Source organism: Odocoileus virginianus, chromosome 1, assembly GCF_023699985.2.
Source record: "Odocoileus virginianus isolate 20LAN1187 ecotype Illinois chromosome 1, Ovbor_1.2, whole genome shotgun sequence".
In the NCBI taxonomy this organism is placed as follows: domain Eukaryota; kingdom Metazoa; phylum Chordata; class Mammalia; order Artiodactyla; family Cervidae; genus Odocoileus; species Odocoileus virginianus.
The window spans coordinates 36,560,352-36,581,525 of record NC_069674.1 but is presented as its reverse complement, the minus strand read 5'-3'; the positions used below and the strand labels follow the sequence as shown (position 1 = coordinate 36,581,525).

General features: G+C 37.6%; 1 protein-coding gene across 26 annotated transcripts in view; it reads right to left on the bottom strand.

Annotated features, from left to right (window-relative positions):
- The window catches only part of SUGCT (succinyl-CoA:glutarate-CoA transferase), a 782,676-nt gene that overhangs the window by 395,906 nt on the left and 365,596 nt on the right, over positions 1-21,174 (bottom strand). The window contains exon 13 of one of the 26 annotated variants that reach the window (XM_070466844.1): positions 11,974-15,192. The exons of the other annotated variants lie outside the window; for them this stretch is intronic. Within the exon in view, the coding sequence (XP_070322945.1) occupies positions 15,151-15,192 (42 nt within the window). The 3' untranslated portion in view covers positions 11,974-15,150. Of the gene's footprint in view, positions 1-11,973; positions 15,193-21,174 lie in introns of those variants that run through there. 26 annotated transcript variants of the gene reach the window in all.

Here is a 21,174-nt window from a genome sequence, read left to right as displayed (position 1 = left end):
AGAGTGCACTGCCTCACCCACATTCACCAACACCATCTTCCTGAGAACAATATAGTTCTCTGGGTATTTCCTGAGTCAGAAGTTTAAATGCACACACCCATGATTCTTCAGTGACTAGCATATTACTTAGTTATTCTCTGTCTGCCTGGAAAAATCAACAGAAAAAAAAAGAAAGAAGAAAAAAGGACAGCACACTAAATCTCTTTTCATCCTGTTGTCTGATCTCTTAGAACCTGGACACATGTACCATCTCTTACTTTCATAAAGTCCTTTTCCTTCCTTTGCCTTGGGTTCTTTTTTTTTCAACTCGACCTGGATCTAACAGCATTTAATGTCCTGAAGCTTTCAGGTAAGGACATATTTTACATCATATTTTATTTCTGGTTTTGGCAGTAAATGTGGAATTAGCTATTAAGTCCGGATTTCTCATCTAGTCAACTCCAGGAAAAAGTACAATAGAGAAAGGAGGAAAGAGCCAGAGACCCTGACCAACAGGAACTATATTAAACCAGAAGAAAGGTTTTCCACTTGTGATCCAATAGAAAAGAAAAAAGAAAGGCTCAACATTTCCATCATCGAATGAGGATTTCTTCCATTGGAGGGGCTCTGTCTTTCCCTGACTTTTCTCCAGGAATACTGAATATGTCATGACTCCTTTCAACTCTGTCTCATTCCATGCTATTAATTGAGGTTTATGAGCTCTAACCTATTATTTCTAAAGAGGGAAAAAAAGAAGGATTTCTTCCAAAACTATCTAGTTCTCCATCCCCACCTGCCTTCATTTATAAAACAAGCCATCTAAATCTCTCAGGCTATTTTTCCACCGCTTGTTTATAATGTGGTAATGATTATGCTAATTCCAGCTGGGACTACATCGATGTGGACCTGCCGTGTGAGTCTGTGAAGTGGGGCAGGGCTTTATAAGTGCATGAGGAGCAACAATTCCATAAAATTATAGTACATATGTAGCCCTCTCTCCATATTTACTAGTTTGTTGTAAGCTCCTTCTCAAATGGGAAATAGACCATGTTTCCTTTGCAGAGGGATAGTTATTGAATAACGAAGACCATGTGTTCTGCTACATCTTATTTGTCTGAGCACTCTGCAGCAATTTTCTAAACCAAATTAATAACAGTATACTAAACTTATTTCCCCAGTGAAAACTTCTGGATACTAACAGTGTCAGTATATGCACCTCACTGTCCCCAAGAGCACAGGTAATCATTCTGTGACCAAGTCCATGATGCATCTAAGCGATGCATGCTGCTTTCATGGTATGTGAGGGGAAATGACACCCTCTAATGAAAAGATATTGTTTATACAAGGAATAGAGTATTACATCACTTTCCCTACAAAGAGAAGAGAATGTGAAATTTCACAAAAGACAGATAGCTATTTAATGCATAACTTGTCACCACAGTCAGCCTCAGCGTAATAAAATGCACATGGAAAAATCCCTTGCAGCAAGCCCCTTGCATAGCAGATTCTTGCTTCATCTGGGTTCAAGGGTGTGTATGTCTCTGAAGAAAATGGTATCTCTCCTTTGCTCACTCACACACACGTGCACGCGCGCGCACACACACACACACACACACACACACACTTGCTGCACAATAGCATTTCGGAGATGTCTGCTGGATGCTGAGGACACAGAGGCAAAAGGCTGGTAGTGAGCCTCCTCTGTGATTAGACAAAAAGCAACTATCTTCTTCCTGCAGATCAAGGAAACGCACATCCACATGACAGCTAAACACTGGAGAGCCCAGTGTATGAAAGAACTGCTCTCTTTATTTTTACCCCTGAGAGCCAAGTAAATTGCAAGCAAACACAATGTAATTCTGGTAGCAAACCAACTACAAAAGGGATTTACATTTTTTTTTTTTTACTACTTTATTCCAAATGATACTACTTCCTTACCCAGTATGATTTTTGCCACATCAGTGTAAGGGCATTTTTCTGCACCCATCAGTTCAGTTCAGTTCAGTAGCTCTGTCGTGTCCGACTCTTTGCAACCCCATGAATCGCAGCACGCCAGGCCTCCCTGTTCATCACCAACTCCCGGCATTACTCAAACTCATGTCCATCGAGTCAGTGATGCCATCCAGCCATTTCATCCTCTGTTGTCCCCTTCTCTTCCTGCCCCCAAGCCCTCCCAGCATCAGGGTCTTTTCCAATGAATCAACTCTTTGCATGAGGTGTCCAAAGTACTGGAGTTTCTGCTTCAGCATCAGTCCTTCCAATGAACACCCAGGACTGATCTCCTTTAGGATGGACTGGTTGGACCTCCTTGCAGTCCAAGGGGCTCTCAAGAGTCTTCTCCAACACCATAGTTCAAAAGCATCAATTTTTCAGCGCTCAGCTTTCTTCACCGTCCAACTCTCACATCCATACATGACCAATGGAAAAACTATAGCCTTGATCAGACAGACCTTTGTTGGCAAAGTAATGTCTCTGCTTTTTAATATGCTATCCAGGTTGGTCATAATTTTCCTTCCACAGAGTAAGCATCTTTTAATTTCATGACTGCAGTCTGCACCCATACTTGGAAGCAAATAGAATCCTGTTGTCTTGACAAAACTTTCAATGAATGTTGCCAGTGATGGAGGTTTTGTAACATCCTCACATTTCAAATAGAGTGCTTTTGGTCCCAACTCAGTATATAGGCATATATGCTTATTATTACAATTCACTCTATAAAATCCCGATTGGGGGGATTTTTAGTTCCATTTAGACATCACAACTCAAACATTCTATTCATTCCACAGGATGTTCTCTCTTTCCAACTAAAAATTCTTTATGCTTTTCTGATGTAAACTTAAAACATTAATTATAATTCACACATGAGAAATCTTTCTAACAGAATCAGAAATAGTAAGAGTTAATGGTTTAGTCCAGCAGATAAACTTTCGTAGGTTTCCATCTGAAAGTCATAACATAACCTTTTATTCTGTGTGTCATTGGTACAGAAGGTTTTTCAAGGCAGAGTTCTTCAAACTGCAAGATGTTAAACAGATGTACTGTAGAGTCTTCCAGGTCTAAACTATGAAGAGTCTGTTTTTAGTCTGTGTGTTGAGTCCTTCATTTGTTTTATTCCTTTATCAAGATCTTCATGTTTGGGTATTTCTTCTGTTAAAATTATGTTGCTGTTACAGTTTCTTAAGCTGCAAATTTGTTTAGAACAAGATTTTAAACCATACTCTTTTTGAACTAAATAAGAAATATTCATTTAAATTTTTCCATTTAAAGGCATGTGTTAGCAGGAAAAATCTCTGTTTCTTATAGCAGGTGCTGGAAGCCCAATCCCAGATGTCGTGATGTGTAAATAGCCACTGAAGAATTTGAGAAATGGGTAGAAATGCAAGAAAGTGGAAGGCATAAATAAAAAACAGACGTTTTTTGAAACTTCAGGTCATATGACCTATCACTGAAAGCCCTTTCTAAACATTTCAACTTTTGTTTTCCATTGGTGGGCTTCTATACTTAATGGTTTCTCATGTTGCAAATATTACTTTCCAAAATGTGGGAACAGGCATAGTCATGGGCCTGGCTATTCATTTCCAAGGAACCAAATTCTATCCCCATATTGACCAGAATGAGATGTGCTACATTCCAGTTCAATAAGCTAAGGCACAGAACCCTATCTTATAGATGTGGCCATTTCTCCGAACCTAAACCACATTGAAGTTTGGAGTTTAACAGTATCAAGGCAGCATGATAAATGGGGTTCTCTGTAGCTTAAACCTCAGTCTTTGTAGTTGAAAGGCCAGTTTTGCTCCCTTTTGTTCTTACCCATTTGTTATTTGAAGGGATTTCAGAATGTATAGCTCTAACAGGGTTAAAAGGGTGCTTATAAATGTTTTCTCCTTATTTAGTTTGATGTTGGCAGGGCCCCTCCATCATTTCAATGAGAGACACATGAGCAGAAAGGCCTTTATAATATAGGCAGGGCTTTATAATATGGGCAGCTTCCTTCTCGAATATCCTTTTGCTATCAAACTAATCAGTAGTAAGGGATAATTAAAGCCATACATAACACAGGGCCGAGTTTTGACTACTTTAACCACTTCACTACCCAACCCCTCTGCATATACACTGACAGAAAAATACAGAGCATGGCCTTGAAAAGGAATCTAGCATGGAGGTTAAGAGCCCAGACTTTGGAGTCAAATATACCTGGCTTTTCATCGTGACCAGCACTTAGAGGATGTGTGGCTAGAAAGTTACTGAACTCTTTAGGTCACGGTTTCCTGTTTGTAAAGAAGATGATGATAATGATGGTTATGAGTAGATTATAGGTGTGACAGAATTATTGTGAGAATTAATAGGAAAGGTACATAAATAACTCAGCCAACTGCCTGACACTTAGTACTAAATGTTAGCTATTATTGTATTGCAGCATCTATACCATATATTCCAACTAAAGTGGACACCTCTCTCCTCACTGAACCCTTACCCCTGCCGCTGTATTACCAAGCACTTGCAGATCCTGATCCTTTTCTTTGGAAGGCCCTCTTCACATATCTCTGTATGTACTACCAATAGTACATACATCTCATCCTTTGTATTCTCTCTCCAAATTTACCCAACCTTTGAGACACAGATCAAATGCCACTTCCTCATGAAATATTTCCAGAACTCTTCAAGTTGTGAACTTTTACTTCCTTGAATCCTCATGGTTTTTGTCTTTCCTGCTGTAGAGAGTTGAACATTCTACTTGCTTACTCTCACAGATTATCGTCATTGGTTCGTGAATAGTCCTTAAGTTAAAATTTATTTTCGCTTTTATTCCCAATCCTCATTCCTAGACTCCTTCTCTCACAGGAACACTTTCTAATATACATTTGTATCCTTTTATTCATAACTATTCTTGGAAAATATGTATTATTTTTATGCACACACATTAATTTACTTAAATGAACAGTGATAGATGTCAGTCTGCTTCTTTTATTTCTCCATGCTCTTTTGTGATCCTTCTGTGCATTGCTTACATTTTACCTAAAGTTTTGGTTTGGTTTTCTTGGCTGCATCAGGTCTCAGTGGTGACATGTTGGATCTTTCATCATGGCCCACAGGCTCTTCCTTGAGGCACACAGGGATCTTAGTTCCCTGACAAGAATTAAATCCACATCCCCTGCATTGGAAGGTGGATTCTTAACCATGGGACCACCACGGAAGTCCCGTACCTGCAGTTTTAACATTGAACTCCTGGCCACCAGAAATGAATATATTCATACATTCCCCCTCATGGACCTGTTTGGGAATTTTTCTTGGGATATATGCCAAAGAGCAGAATCGCAGGATCACAGGAATAAGTAAGCCTATCGACCAAGCAATGGCAAATCATTTTCCAAAAGGTCTTCACTGGCAGGAATCTCAACAGAGGTGCACGCTGGCCTCTATATTCCACATCTGAGTCAACACATGGCTCTATCCAGCCACGTCTTGCTACTTTATTCAGTGTAAACTGATATCTCATCATTGTTTTCACTTGCATCTCTCTACTTACTAATGCATTGACTCTTCATGGTTCTGTGTTTTTTTGGGCCTTTAGCTTATACAGCCTGGAAATCTTTCATCTGAAATGCTTCTCTTTTCTCTTCACCTTCTGCAGGATTACAAATTACTTTAAGGTAGAGGCATATTTATTTTTCTCATTTTTGTACTCACTACAAAGCCTACTATAGTACCTGAAGAAAGACATAAAATATTAATATATACACCAAAATAAACTAAAAGCATGAGAGTATGTGTGGATACTGACAGAGAAAAATGAGTGCTTTGAAATCTAAAATAAGTGAGATAAGGTTCGACCTCTGATTTGTAAAACTACGATTTCCCTCGGCCAGCTGAACTAAAAACGACAGCACCCATTCACCACCTCAAACTCCACATTGACGGTTAGGAAGAAGTTGCTAATGTGCTGATTCTAAAGTACAGATTTCACTGTGACATCTACAAATAGTCCCCCTTGATTAGATGCGCAAGTGAATTTCTTCACTACTCACTTAAAGGACCTAATGGGCATTATGCTGGCAGCTTCATCTTGGGAAACCCTAAAGCCCTGCTCTTATATACAGATACAAAAACTGGTAAAGGACATTCTACTTCTGGCCAACATTAATTTTCCCCAGAGGGTAGGTGGGTATTTATCTAGTAGCCTATGCAGATAGCTATCCTTTCTGTAACTTTCCTGATAAAGACAGAGCAACAGTGGTCTCACACTTAATTATGTGTGAGAACATCATGAACACTTGCTTGATTAATATCATGAAAGTTGCCAAGTCACACAGTATGATGATCAAGAACAAGGTCTTTGGAGTCAAACTGACATGGTTAGAATTCTGACTCTGTCACATACCAGCTCTGTTACTTTTTATTTCTTCTGCCATCAGTTTTTGCATCTGCAAAATATGAACAATGAGACTGGCTTTATAGGACTATTGTATCACTAATAACCAAATGAAACAATGGTATAGTACTTGATAAATGGTAGCGATTTTATTATGCCTGTCCTTTCCCCAACCTATTCCACATTATCAAGGTGAAACAATACATGGAAGTACGCTACTAACATGTGAATTAAGTCTTAGAAAGAAATGATATATGATTAAGTGAGAGGTTTTCCTTGAAAAATTGAATTTTATTTGCTGTAGTGGGGAAAATACATTATTTTAAGAAAGAAAGATTTGGTTTTGAGTTCCAGCTATACCACTTCAATGCAGTGTGAGCTTAAGCAAGTACCTTGGCCTCAAACCAATATGCAGACTGCTGTCAATAGGGATAATACTATGTAATCCTCAGACACACTGTAAAAATGTGACATGATAATAAATGGGAGAGTACTTTGGAACCTGCAAAATAGCATGCATAAAATATGTTCAATATTACTGGTTTCCAAAGTCTGACAGCACCTTAGTTATTACTGGCATTTAGTTGGTGCTCAAAACAATAATCTACTCCATGATTCAAAGTGTCAGAAGCATTTTTCTAGGGATTAAGTAATGTTGGTAAAAATTTTTACTTCACTTTATATGCCCAACTTTCATTTAGTATTTTGGAAATCAGAAGATTCTAGACAACATTTGAGACAAAATGAAAGAAAACACCATTTCCCTAACTCTATAAGCATTAACAAGAGAAACGTGTCTCTTTAGTAGAAGGATTTTGCTTCTTGAGAACAACTGTTCATTTTAATCTTATGAAAACCCTAATACTTATATAAGCAATTCAGTTCCTTCTTTTTGCTGCCTGCTAGAAATCTTGGAATGAAACTGGAGGTCACTTCTGAATGTGCTGGACTACACAGCATGTTATATTTTGTGTTCTTACCTCTTCTCAGATGTATTTTACTATTCTAACACATATTCTTCTTTGCCCAGATTGTCCAACTTGCTGTTTTATCTTCTTGAGCGAGGAAGTTGAAAATAAATAAACAGAATAATCTCAATGCCTAGGGAGAAGTTAGTCTGAACTTCACTTTGGAGCCTTCTAAAGGAGAGCCATCTTTTATCTGTGTGTCTTCTCCTGTCCTTGGACAGCACCAAAGCATCTCAATCAATCTTTCTTCATCTGCATACCCACTATACAGAGACAGGGCTCTTATGTATTTAGTCTTTACCCAAGAAAATGTCCCTGGTGAAATCTAAATGCTTACTTCTTATCATTCCTTTGTGTCATCAGCACCCAGATTTAATCTTTGCTTTGGTTTTTGTTGAGAAGTATTTCTTGAAAACATTACCCAGCTTATTAGCTTTTGTATTCTAATCTTTAAAATTCTGAACTAAAGCCAAACATACCTTGCCTACATGTGGTGCTTATATAACAATGGTTCTTATTCTGTTTTACAGAGCATCAAACTCTGACTAGAAACTTAAAGGGCAGAATGCCCTGCTGTTAAAGAAAAGGGGGGGGGGGGGGGGGGGGGAGAAACAAGCAAACAAAAAAACTTGGTGACCATAACTGTAAACTTATCTGGTTATTTTAAGAGGGTGGAAAGAGAATATTTTGATGATGAAAATCGAGTCATAAGCCTTCATTTTCTATAGTAGCCTATGCACAAACTTTAAACTTTTTATATTGTTTTACATCTTTCATACCAGATCATTTATCTGGTAATCAGTAATAACCCTAATACATTCATCCTTCAAACTGTTTTCAAACATAGTTTCAAAATCCAAGCATTAAAAATTAATACTAAATGGATGAATATGTTCATTACCTTGACTGTGGTGGTGGTTTCCTATGTCAAAAATGTCAATGCTTAATGATGCAAAAATAATAATAGTTATCACTGCCATTAATCATAGTAATAAATTTGAACTACCAAAATACGACATGATGTGCTTCACCATGGAGGTATTTTCTTACTTGACTTAATATAAGAGCAACATCAATAATAAAATTAAATTGACTGACTACAGATTAATGCCATTAAGCTTGTAAAGTTAAATAAAGTAAAGGAAACAATATATTTTGTAGGTATTCTCACTCATTAGTCTAACAATAGAAAAAAAGAAATTCAAATATATGCAATAGGCCACATTAAATGATTCATAATGATTAGTCCCATAAAATATGTAAATTATTTTCTAAACTTCCCCAAATAGGAATTTCCTTGCTCATAGTGGAGTTAGTCTAAAATTACCTTTATGCTACTGTGTTTTGACTTTTTAAAAAGTCTCTTTAAGGATACTAAATTTGCACTACCTAATAGTTTCCTATTTATATTAAACATTATTATAAAAAGTGTTTAATGGTCCTATGGATTGTACTAAATTCAAAATCTTCAAAATCTCTGTTAAGGGCCAGTACATTTGAATGTTAAGGAGAACCCATAATGAAGGATTTATAAAGCTTTATCTGTTCAGAGCTGTATAACCACAAAAATTACTTCTCAAACACATAAATTTAGGCTACATCAACATCTAAGATATAATGTACATTTGTTTTCTATTGTTTACTCAATCTAAACACTAGAGTTGTTCATGGTGTCTATTCAAAATTATAATGAAATAATTGGTGACTACTTGGTTTAATAAAGGTAAAGCTTTCATAATTAATCTATTAATTAAAGCCTTAAAAGTACTCAGTTGATAAGCATTATAGACTTTATAGTTTTATCCCAAATTTTAATAAAAATATAAAGAATAGGATGTTTTATTTTACAATGATAAGGCAAATATTTCTCATCACATTCAGTGGCCAGATTTGATAGGGAATGTGGCTTTCCTGCACCTGGGGCTCAGGAGTCTGCCACACTACCATGGCAAAAGAAAATTTTTATTCTCAAAGGGAATACAGGCATATAGGGAGTGTGATAACAAACTGCTGGAGTAAAGAGGTTCCTTCCTCAGACTTCCCCGGTGGTCCAGCGGTTAAGACTTCACCTTCCACTGCAGGGGGTGTGGGTTCAATCCCTGGTGGGGGAACTAAGATTCCACATGCCACAGGGTGAGGCTGAAAATTTAAAAATTTTAAAAGGAGACTCCTTTCTCAAAAATATAGTAAAACAAAAACCCTGATGATATTATTTGAACCCCTTAAGACAGCCATTCTTGAAACCAGGAGTGACTCCCACATATTAGCAATGGTATGAATCTATAACTTCATTTTTTTTGTTTGTCTTTACTTTAAATTGGGTTTTGGTCACTAACAACTGAAAAAGTATGAATGCTTTTTTTCTTTTAAAGATTTTGTGGTTTATTTTATATTTTTCTGTCAGATATAATTTAATGAATAACTTACCTTTTTAGAATATTCTGACTTTAATTTACTTGAAAACTGTATCATCTTAAATGCATAAAGTAAAGCTTGTTCAGTTGCTAAGTCAGGTCCGACTCTTTGTGACCCCTAGAACTGCAACATGCCAGGCTTTCCTGTCCTTCACTGTCTCCCGGAGTTTGCTCAAACTCATGGCCATTGTGTTGATGATAGTAAAGCTAATTAGCTACATAAAAGGGTCTAAGAAACTCTCCTTTAAGAAAAATTATCAACTTCTCTCTTTTCCCCAGGCTGAGAAAAATGTCTCTACTCTCAGCTCCCAGAGCAGCATCCACATGGTAACTAGTAATTTGTGTGCTCAATGACTAAGTCATGCCAACTCTGTGACCCCATGGACTACAGCCCACCAGGCTCCCCTTTCCATGGATTTTCCAGGCAAGAATACTGATGTGGGCTGCCATTTCCTTCTCCAGGGGATCTTCCTGGCCCAGGGGACCAGGACCAGGTCTTTAATATCTGTATCCCCAGAGCCTAACCAAATACTTAACATGTAGCATGCCTTCAGGAAATGCTTAGTAAAGTAATGGATCTCAGTATCACACATCTAACTACTTGCCTGGCCTTAGTTGGTAAGTTCACATCCAATTCTAAGAGTAATCATTCCAAAACTTCCCATCCTCACATCCCTCATGATTGCCTTGCTTCTAAGCTGATCATTCACAAATAATTTTGCCTACTACTTAATTGAGAAGACGAACAAAGCAGGAATTTCCTCTACTTTCTGTCCCTTCACCTTTAAGCCACCATGCTCCTCTCCCACGTCTTCCTGGCAGTCTCAGAGCATGAGGTACCCTTTCTTACAAGTTTTTCCCATTTCTGTCATGTTCAAGCTCTTACTCAATTTGTTAGACTCCTTTTTCTAGATTATGAAACCTCTTCTTCCTCGTAGTCAGTACCTTCTCTGAAATACTCCCCATCGGTAGTCCAACATCCCCCTTTAATTATCCCATTGACTTTTCATTCACAACCAAGCTTCTGGAAAGATCAAGACAACTGGTTTCCTCATTTCTATGAGTTCTTAACCCCATTCCACTAGGACTCTGCCTCTCCCATTCCACAGGAATCCACACAAAACATTTTTCAGCACTTGTAAAATTTTGCAAACTTATCTCCTTCCTGAATTCAGTCTTCAGCCAATGATTTGGGATTCTGATGAACTTTAGTTACTTGGCAATAATGTTAAAATAAAGTCTGTGCAATAATGCTTCACAAAAATGGGGAAGTGAAGCCATAGTGCTAATGGCAATAGAGTGAAAGAACTGAGCATTTTGTTCATGTAGATCTGGCATCAAGGTACTCATAGAGAACAGTGCTGCTTTAAGTCTGGATTCTGCATACAGTATGAAATTCATAAAAATAAATGATATTATGTGTAAGAATTTACCTCTAAATTGTAAAAATTTTAAGACAAAATATATTTTAAAGCATCTTAACATTCAGATAAATGATAATTGGAATATCACACTTAACTGTATACAAATGTGTCAGGCCTCCAAAAATTCATTCTACAGAGGAGCATCCCTCAGAAAACATAATACACAGTTAAGTATATTTAAAACAGTTTTAGTTTTGGAGTGAATTCTTTTGTGATCAACTGTCACCAATAGATAATAAAAATATGCTAAGAAAAACAGACAGTGGGGAAAACTTATGGTTTGAAAAATCTTATATTTTGAAAATGTGTTTATCATTAAGATGGCATAAATAACTTTTCAACTGTGACTAAAGGTTTCAGAAATTACTAGAATGAAAGATAAAGAAAATCATTTTAAATTAAGAATTAGTAGTTTGATTCTTACAAATATTTCCAGTTTCAATATGGAATCATTGGTATAACAGATTCTTACTGAATACTGTTAATGAGGTTAATGTCCTTCAGTTTATTCAATATCAGTTGTGACAACAGGTGAAGTGACAGTTGCTTAGCTGTGTCCAACTCTTTCTGACCCCATGGACTATATGGTCCATGGAATTCTCCAGGCCAGAATACTGGAGTGGGTAGCCATTCCCTTCTCCAAGGGATCTTCCCAACACAGGGATCAAACCCAGGTCTCCCACATTGCAGGCGGATTCTTTACCAGCTGAGCCACAAGGGAAGCCAAGGTAGTCTACTACAAAAACAGAATCTGCTTGGGTAAGATGTGTGTAGATAACATCAGCAGCCATTTTAAAGAGCAACTGAGAAGAATGAAATTGTCTTACATAGGATTTTGTTTTTAATTGCATTGATTCAAAACTACTTTTCTAAAATTTAAACCAAGCTTAATATCATACCATTAACACATATAGCCATTTTGCTACCAATTTAAGTATATTACCTGTCATACATGTTTTTGGATTTAAAAGTGATAAAGTATTCAGAGGAAATGGTAATTAAATAACAGCTTCAGTTCAGTTCAGTTCAGTCGCTCAGTCGTGTCTGACTGCAACCCCATGGACCGCAGCACAGCAGGCCTCCCTGTACATCACCAACTCCCAGAGTCCACCCAAGCCCATATCCATTGTGTCAGTGATGCCATCCAACCATCTCATCCTCTGCCGTCCCCTTCTCCTCTGGCCCTCAATCCCTCCCAGCATCAGGGTCTTTTCCAATGAGTCAACTCTTTGCATGAGGTGGCCAAAGTATTGGAGTTTCAGCTTCAACATCAGTTCCTTCAATGAACACCCAGGACTGATCTCCTTTAGGATGGACTTGTTGGATCTCCTTGCAGTCCAAGGGCCTCTCAACAGTCTTCTCCAACACCACAGTTCCAAAGCATCAATTCTTTGGTGCTCAGCTTTCTGTATAGTCCAACTCTCATATCCATACATGACAGTTAACTGCCCCCAAAACTATCAATTATTTGTATGAATCTGCAGAAAAAGATTAGCTATTTTCAAAATATCAAAAATTAGAGATTAATAATGCACAAGAAGCTACATAATTTTAAAAACATGTTAGACTTGTACTACAGTGCATTATAGGTGTAATTGAAATGCTTCAAAAGGTTATTGAAACACTGTATGTTGTAGAAAATGATTTTTCAATGAAATATATAGATGGCTGGTAAATTACAGGATCTGACAATAGTTTTACAAATCTGAATTTACATTTGGTTTAAAATTTCTTTATCATATGCTAAGATACAAGAAGGGCAATGCCAATGAATGTTCAGACTACCATACAATTGAGCTCATTTCACATGCCAGAAAGGTTATAATCAAAATCCTTCAAGCTAGGCTTCAGTACTACATGAACCAAGAATTCATGTACCCAGATGTACAAGTTCGGTTTTGAAGAGGCAGAAGAACCAGAGATCAAATTGCCAACATTCATTGCATCATGGAGAAAGCAAGAGAATTCCAGAATAACATCTACTTCTGCTTCATTGACTATGTTAAAGCCTTTGACTGTGTGGATCACAGCAAACAATGGAAAATTCTTAAAGAGATGGGAGTGCCAGACTGCTTTACCTGTCTCCTGAGAAACCTGCATGGGGGTCAAGAAGGAACAGTTGGAACCAGACATAGAATAACTGACTGGTTCAAAATTGGGAAAGGATGACAAGGCTGTATATTATCACTCTGCTTATTTAATATCTATGCAGAGTACATCTTGCGGAATGCTGGGCTGAATAGAATACAAGCTGGAATCAAGATTGCTGGGAGAAATATCAACAACCTCAGATATGCAGATTATACCACTACTCTAGTGGCAGAAACTGAAGAGGAACTAAAAGGGGTGAAAAAGGAGAGTGAAAAAGCTGGTGGGAAATTCAACATTCAAAAAAAACTAAGATCATGCTATCTAGTCCCATCACTTCATGGCAAATAGAAGCCACTTTCCAAAAAGTGGAAACAGTGACAGATTTTCTTTTTTTTTTTTTTCATTTATTAGTTGGAGGCTAATTACTTTACTATATTGTAGTGGTTTTTGCCATACATTGACATGAATCAGCCATGGATTTACATGTGCTCCCCATCCCCATCCCCCCTCCTGCCTCCCTCTCCACCCCATCCCTCTGGGTCTTCCCAGTGCACCAGACCTGAGCACATGTCTCATGCATCCAACTTGGGCTGGTGATCTGTTTCACCCTTGATAGTATACTTGTTTCAATGCTGTTCTCTCAGAACATCCCACCCTCACCTTCTCCCACAGAGTCCAAAAGTCTGTTCTATACATCTGTGTCTCTTTTTCTGTCCTATATATAGGGCTATTGTTACCATCATTTTAAATTCCATATATATGCCTTAGTATACTGTATTGGTGTTTATCTTTCTGGCTTACTTCACTCTGTATAATGGGCTCCAGTTTCATCCATCTCATTAGAACTGATTCAAATGAATTCTTTTTAATGACTGAGTAATATTCCATAGTGTATATGTACCATAGGTTCCTTATCCATTCGTTGGCTGATGGGCATTCTAGGTTGCTTCCATGTCCTGGCTATTATAAACAGTGCTGCGATGAACATTGGGGTGCACGTGTCTCTTTCAGATCTGGTTTCCTCGGTGTGTACGCCCAGGAGTGGGATTGCTGGGTCATATGGCAGTCCTATTTCCATTTTTTTAAGGAATCTCCACACTGTTCTCCATAACGGCTGTACTAGTTTGCATTCCCACCAACAGTGTAAGAGGGTTCCCTTTTCTCCACACCCTCTCCAGCATTTATTGCTTGTAGACTTTTGGATGACAGCCATCCTGACTGGTGTGTAATGGTACCTCATTGTGGTTTCAGATTTTATTTTCTAGAGCTCCAAAGTCACTGTGGATAGTGACTTCAGCTGTGAAATTCAAAGATGCTTGCTCCTTGGAAGAAAAGTGTGAGTGAAAGTCGCTCAGTCGTGTCCGACTCTTTGCGACCCCATGGACTGTATAATTCATGAAATTCTCCAGGCCAGAACACTGGAGTGGGTAGCCTTTCCCTTCTCCAGGGGATCTTCCCAACCCAGGGATCGAACCCAGGTCTCCTACATTGCAGGTAGATTCTTTACCAGCTGAGCCACAAGGGAAGCCCAAGAATACCGGAATAGGTAGTCTATCCCTTCTCCAGTGAATCTTCCTGACCCAGAAATCGAACCAGGGTCTCCTGCATTGCAGGCGGATTCTTTACCAACTGAGCTATGAGAATCCCTTGGAAGGAAAGCTATGACAAATCTAGAGAGCATACTTAAAAGCAAAGACATCACTGTTGACAAAGGTCCATATAGTCAAAGTGACGGTTTCTCCTGGAAAATCCCAAGGACAGGGGAACCTGGCGGGCTGCAGTCCATAGTCACAAAGAGCTGGACGTGACTGAGAGATGAAGCACAGCACACGGTTTTCCAGCAGTCATGTACTGATGTGAGAGCTGGATCATAACGAAGGCTGAGGACTAAAGAACAGATGCTTTCACATTGTGGTGCTGGAGAACACTCTGGGGAGTCCTTTGGACTGCAAGGAGATAAAACCAGTCAGTCCCAGAGGAAATCAACCCTGAATATTCACTGGAAGGACTGATGCTGAAGCTAAAGCCCCAATACTCCGGCCACCTGATGTGAAGAGCCCACTCATTAGAAAAGACCCTGATGCTGGGAAAGCTTGAAGGCAAAAGGAGAACGGGGCAGCAGAGGATTAGATGGTTAGAAAGCATCATCAACTCAACAGACATGAGTTTGAGCAAACTCTGGGAGATAGTGAAGGACAAAGGAGCCTGGTGTGCTTCAGTCCACAGGGTCACAAAGAGTCAGACATGACTTAGTGACTGAACAACAATAACAACAAAGAGATAAGAACTCTTTCTAAAGAGATTGAACATAGAATCATAGAATTTTCTTATCCTCAACAGTAGAAGTGATTCTTCAGCTAAATTTCAAAACAGATTTTTAAGAGTATAAAATATATCAAAGAATATTTTCTGATAGCATAAAAATCAATAAAACTATCTGAGAGAATAAAATTCTGGATTTTTTATTTATATTTTTCTGTAGCTTTCATAGATAAGTTTTCAAAGAAGAATATCGATATTTAATTACTGTTCTAAAAAACTTATTACTTAGATTAGATGCAATACTATTAAATATACATTTTGAGGCCAACAATTTGTGCAAAGTGAAAGAAGCTTCAGAGACACTCTTTAAAAAGAATAAAAACTTAAAAGAACAATTGAGGATGTAGAAAATTTTTAGATTATGCAAACATGATTCCCAGATTTGAATTTTGTTGTTCAACATACTATTAATCAATTTTTTATGGTTGAATCACCTTTCTACACTCTGGCTCTTCATTTAATACAAACTTCATAATGATGCTCCTTGCATTTCATAACTATTAAACTATATCACTTCAGCACCTACAGTTATTTAGTAACTAACATTCTACTTTGAATTACCCCAAAACATTTTTGGAGTGGAAGGAAGGGTCTATCAGGAGGCTTAGTAGCCTATCACGAATTTTAAAAGGCAGAAATTGTTAACCTTAACCAACCAAACTGCACTTAAAGACCACAGTTTTCTCATTTACATGAGCAGAGAGAATAATGATGTAGTATTGATTTAATTTCATCATAATTAAAATACTGTGTTTAAAATTCACATGTTAAACATTGTAGTTCTGAAAGCTTTACTATTCTGGAACTTAATGCTGATACTATTGTTTGGATGACTTGATGGAATCAGTATGTTACCTTAACATTAAAAAAAAATTGTCAAATGTTAATATGAAATGTCTTTTAAAACCTCTTGCACGCTTACTTAAGATGAACTTTGGAGAATTCAACACTACAGATTAAAAGTAATCTGCGGCCACCCACAAACACATAAATATACACACACACTCTCACATTCAGTTTGTGGTGCCACACTTAAAATATTTCCTTTTTTTTTTTTTTTTTCATGCTTTATTGGATCTCTTTAAGAATATAAGGAGGGAATTCCCTGGTTGTCCAATGGTTAGGGGTCCATACTTTCACAGTCAATGGTCCGGGTTCCATCCCTGGTCAGGGGATCAAGATTCGACAAGTCACATGGCACAGCCAACAAATTTTTTAAAAATAGAAAAGAATATAAGGAATCCTACAGGTTCCCTTCTTCCATTCCAGGTAAATTACATACACCCATACACCTGGCTAACATGGACCTCTCCTAAGGAGAGCAAGCCCTCAGTTAACCAATTTTCCCTTAAAAAAGACATTTTTTTCCATCTGTGATTCCCAAAGGAACATAAGACATGGCTAAATTTTGTTTTAAGAGTTCTAAAATAAATTCTTTTATGCTTCTGCTGTTGTAAAGTTACTCTAAGACATTAAATCATCCAGTACTGTTGGATCCTTATTACTGAACAAATTAAGCAACGATTTTGACCAATCTCATATAAAAATCCACACGAGGCCACCCTTCCAGTCTGACCCACTCCTTAGAGGCCTGTTCCCTCAGCTATTTGGTCTTTCCTCCCAGGCTTCTGGACAAGTGGGCATTCAGAAAGACTAAACTTAATACTGTTCCATACATGTGGTAGAAACATATTTTTAAAATACCTAATGTTCAAATAAATAAATAAGATATCTCATGTTCAATACAAACTATAAACATATAGATGTAGAGGTGGATAGGGACTTCCCACCTGTTACAAGAGCAAGAATTATTACTATTATTAAAACATTTTTTAGTAGTTACCTAAATAACATTGTTCACAACCACAATGCAATTCTAATTCAATACTTGTGTGTGCTTAATCGTTTAGTCGTGTCCAACTCTTCGTGACCCCTGGCACAACCTTAGCCCACCAGGCTCCTCTGTCCATGGAGATTCTCCAGGCAAGAATACTGGAGTGGATTGCCATGTCATCCTCCAGGGTATCTTCCTGACCAAAGAATCAAACTAGGTCTCCTGTGTTGCAGGTGGATTCTTTCCAAGCAGAACTATCAGGAAAGCCTCAATTCAATACTTGCTCACATTTTCTGACTGATCATATTTTATGACTAATTGCACTATTAAAACAAAAGTGGCCATTAAGAAACAAGTCCAATAACTCCTCTACAGCAGTAGTGAGAAAAACGCTGGATTTGCAGTCAGGAGATCCAACTCTGCTGCTTACTGTGTGGCCATAAGCAAGATGTTTAAGCTCCCCAAGTCTGTTTCCTCATCTACAAAACAGGCATGACACCACCCACCCAACAGAGTTCTTGTGAGGTTAAAATCAGATAGCTTACAATCTGGCTGCCACCCCACTTTTCAATACTTGTATCTTACCACTTTCTCAACATGAGTCTTATGTTCTGGTCATATCAAAGTCTGTGAGGTTCTGTAACGGTGTCACATTCACCCTTCCCCTTTGTTTTGAATGCCTTCTTTGTCTATTTGGATAACACAGACTAACACTCAAGAAACCCTTCCCTGACTACCTCCAAATTAAATCAGCTCCTTCTCTAGTCTCCAAGAGCAACCTATACAAATCTTTATCCTAACAGTTACCTGTTTATTGGTCCAATTCACTGACTACACTATACCCTGCTTGAATTGCTAAACTATGCCTTCCATCTCATCATGTGTACCTAGCACATGTAACCCATGGTGGGGGAAAAAAAAAAAACCTGTTTGTTGATTAAATGAATGCATGACATAATACAAAAGCATTGAACTTAAGCTATTTGTGATATAGTAGGAATTCAGCTTATGTCAGCTGAATTTGATATTTAAACCCTTAGAGATGATGGATCCTATGCTTTACCATGCTATCACTTCATTTTTGTGATTTAAACTTCTGAACAAAAATCACTAGTGGTTCTAAGATATATTTTATAAAGAAAATGAAAAACATCATCAAATGAACCCTGCATATGGTTAGCACACTCTGTTAAGAATATTTTGTCTTGTTTGTATTATTAGCATCAAGGACTTTCAGCTTACAAATCCTATGAAACAGGCAAATTGAAAATAAGAGCTCAATACACCACAAAGTTACATTGTAAGCTAGCTTTTCTCAACTTTCAGTGTGGTCACTGAATTCGGTTGCTTAGCAGTAGTGTTTGAAGGGTTATATATACTTCCTGCTTTGGTTAGCTTGATTCTTTATTAAAACAATTGTATCTTCATGCCAAAAAATACATACTACACTTCGAATACCAATAAAGGCATAGGAAGAAAACTAATTCCAAATAGTCATCTTCTGCAGCTAAAAGTTACAGAACTACTCCCAACTTGCTATGCTATAATTAGAACTGTTCAAAAGGAATGAAATATAGCAAGAAAGCAAGAAACAAACAAACCTTCAGAGTGAATCACAGTACTTCGAGGCATAAACAAATATATCATTGAGGTTCTTGAATTAAGGCAACAGTTGACAAAAGAGGCAGACTCTACAGGCAGATGATTATGTGGGCAGAAATATGCAGGATAGGATTTAAAAGGGAGAAATTGAAGTCAGGTGAGCAATTAGGTTAAAAATCTCCACACACTAGAACTCTAGGGGCATGTGGTTCACACTGAAGCTGAACAAACTGTGTATATCCTGCCCCATTTCTAGTTGGAAAACACAACTTTTCATGTACTTTAGAACACAGAATGATTATCAATTAATACTTTCTGTAGTAGGGATGAAACTTACATTCTTCAACTCACTTTACTTTCTATCACTGATTATATTTTCTTTATAAGCCTCATTTTTACTGATGGCAAAACAAAGAAAAGGTTTTTGGTTTTTTTAATATAACTTGACAAAAGAAAAATTTTGTTTTTCCTCCTCCTTCTTCCCAAGATGGTATTGTCTGTGTGAAGAGGAGCAACCAGTTCTTTCTGGCTTCTGTTGAGATGTCCTGCATTCTGCCTAGTCCACAGGGAATCCTCTGCTATTGACACTGATTTCTCTGGCCCACTATTATGGTGTCAGTTTGGCACCCACTGTTGATGACCATGGAGTTTTCCATTGTGCCTGGTGGTGAGGTCTCCACATTCTGTATTCTGCTTTTTGGTCCACTGATCCTCCTGGCAGTGGGATAGTGGAGTGGGAACAGGGACGAAGAAGCCTTCAGTTTTCTCTGCTGCGTTAAGCAGTATGCAAGACCCCACCTCACACACCTTCAGCTCTTCCTATCAGCCATTGATCCTCTATCATTCCAACATCGTGTTGCACATTTTGCTATGACAGAGATCCTGCAACCTCCAGGGTTTTCCCAAGTGACTGGGAGCATCAACTTTCAATGTTCTTCAATTCAGACAAATCTATTAATATTTTGCTGCTCCCTCCCACTTTCAAGATCTCACCTGAAGGGAGTAGGATGCAGAAGGGAAGGTATTCTGTCAGCTTTCTTGACCTTATTCCCTTTCAACAACTCTCTCCAGTTCTGGTAGATTTGCTTCACCCCACCCCCAACCATGTTGTAGGAACTTCCCATATGTTCTGAGCTGTGTTCTGTTCTGACCTGTGCTCTGTTCCATGATATCCACTCCAGATTTTTATTTATAAGAAAATCATAACATACATCCCTTTTTTTTTCTTTCTCAAAAAAGAATGCATTTTCAAACAAAAAGTACTTATTTCAAGACTATCATCTTACTATAGACATGATCAATTCTATTTGAAAGGCCAAAGGCAAATGATGACTCTTGCTTTCAGCCAGGTTAATCTCTTCCCCCAAAAGTAAAGAATATTATTGATTTAATGAGTCAGAAGATTCACAGAACAAACAGAAGTTTGGTATTATAGATAATCTAGATACATTATTTTAATATCTCCAAAATATCTTCAATGTGCATCTCAAGTCTAAATATCCAGTTCAGAGGAATTACTTTATGTGAAGTTATATTTAACTTGAGCCATTCTTAAGTTTCAATATAATTTAAAAATCATCCTTTTTTGTACAAAGAGAAAAGAGCACAAAAGTAAAACTCACAGGTCCTTTCTCACTAAGCAAAAGAATCCAAAATCTACTGGCCTAAAAGAATTTCCTGTTGTTAAAATATGGGGAAATTACTGTAATGGAATGCATTTCTCGTATGTAGAAATATAACCCATGACCAAAATATCACATATTTAGTTTTCATAAACATGGGCCTGATTTTATAGCATTTAAGCCACTTTAAGTCTGAACCATTCCCAGATGATATTCTAAGTGGCAATTTACACTGAAGTTGTCATAATCTTCTCTCTTTGGGGGAAATAGTTGATCAAACTAAAGAAGTCCACTCGAGGTCAGTAACAAAAGCTAAGACTGATTGTGCTTATTATATGCCAGAAACTGTTCTAAGGGCCTTATGTGCATCATTTCATCTCTTTCAAGGTAAGTATACTCATTATCTTGTTTTACAAATTAAGAAATTGATGCATAAAACGCTTTGTAGTTTTCTCAACTTTGCTCAATGAATAAATACTCACCTCTAGTCTTTACATCTAACCACTATTCTGTGCTGCTTCACAGGTCAAGAGGGTATTGAATTTAAG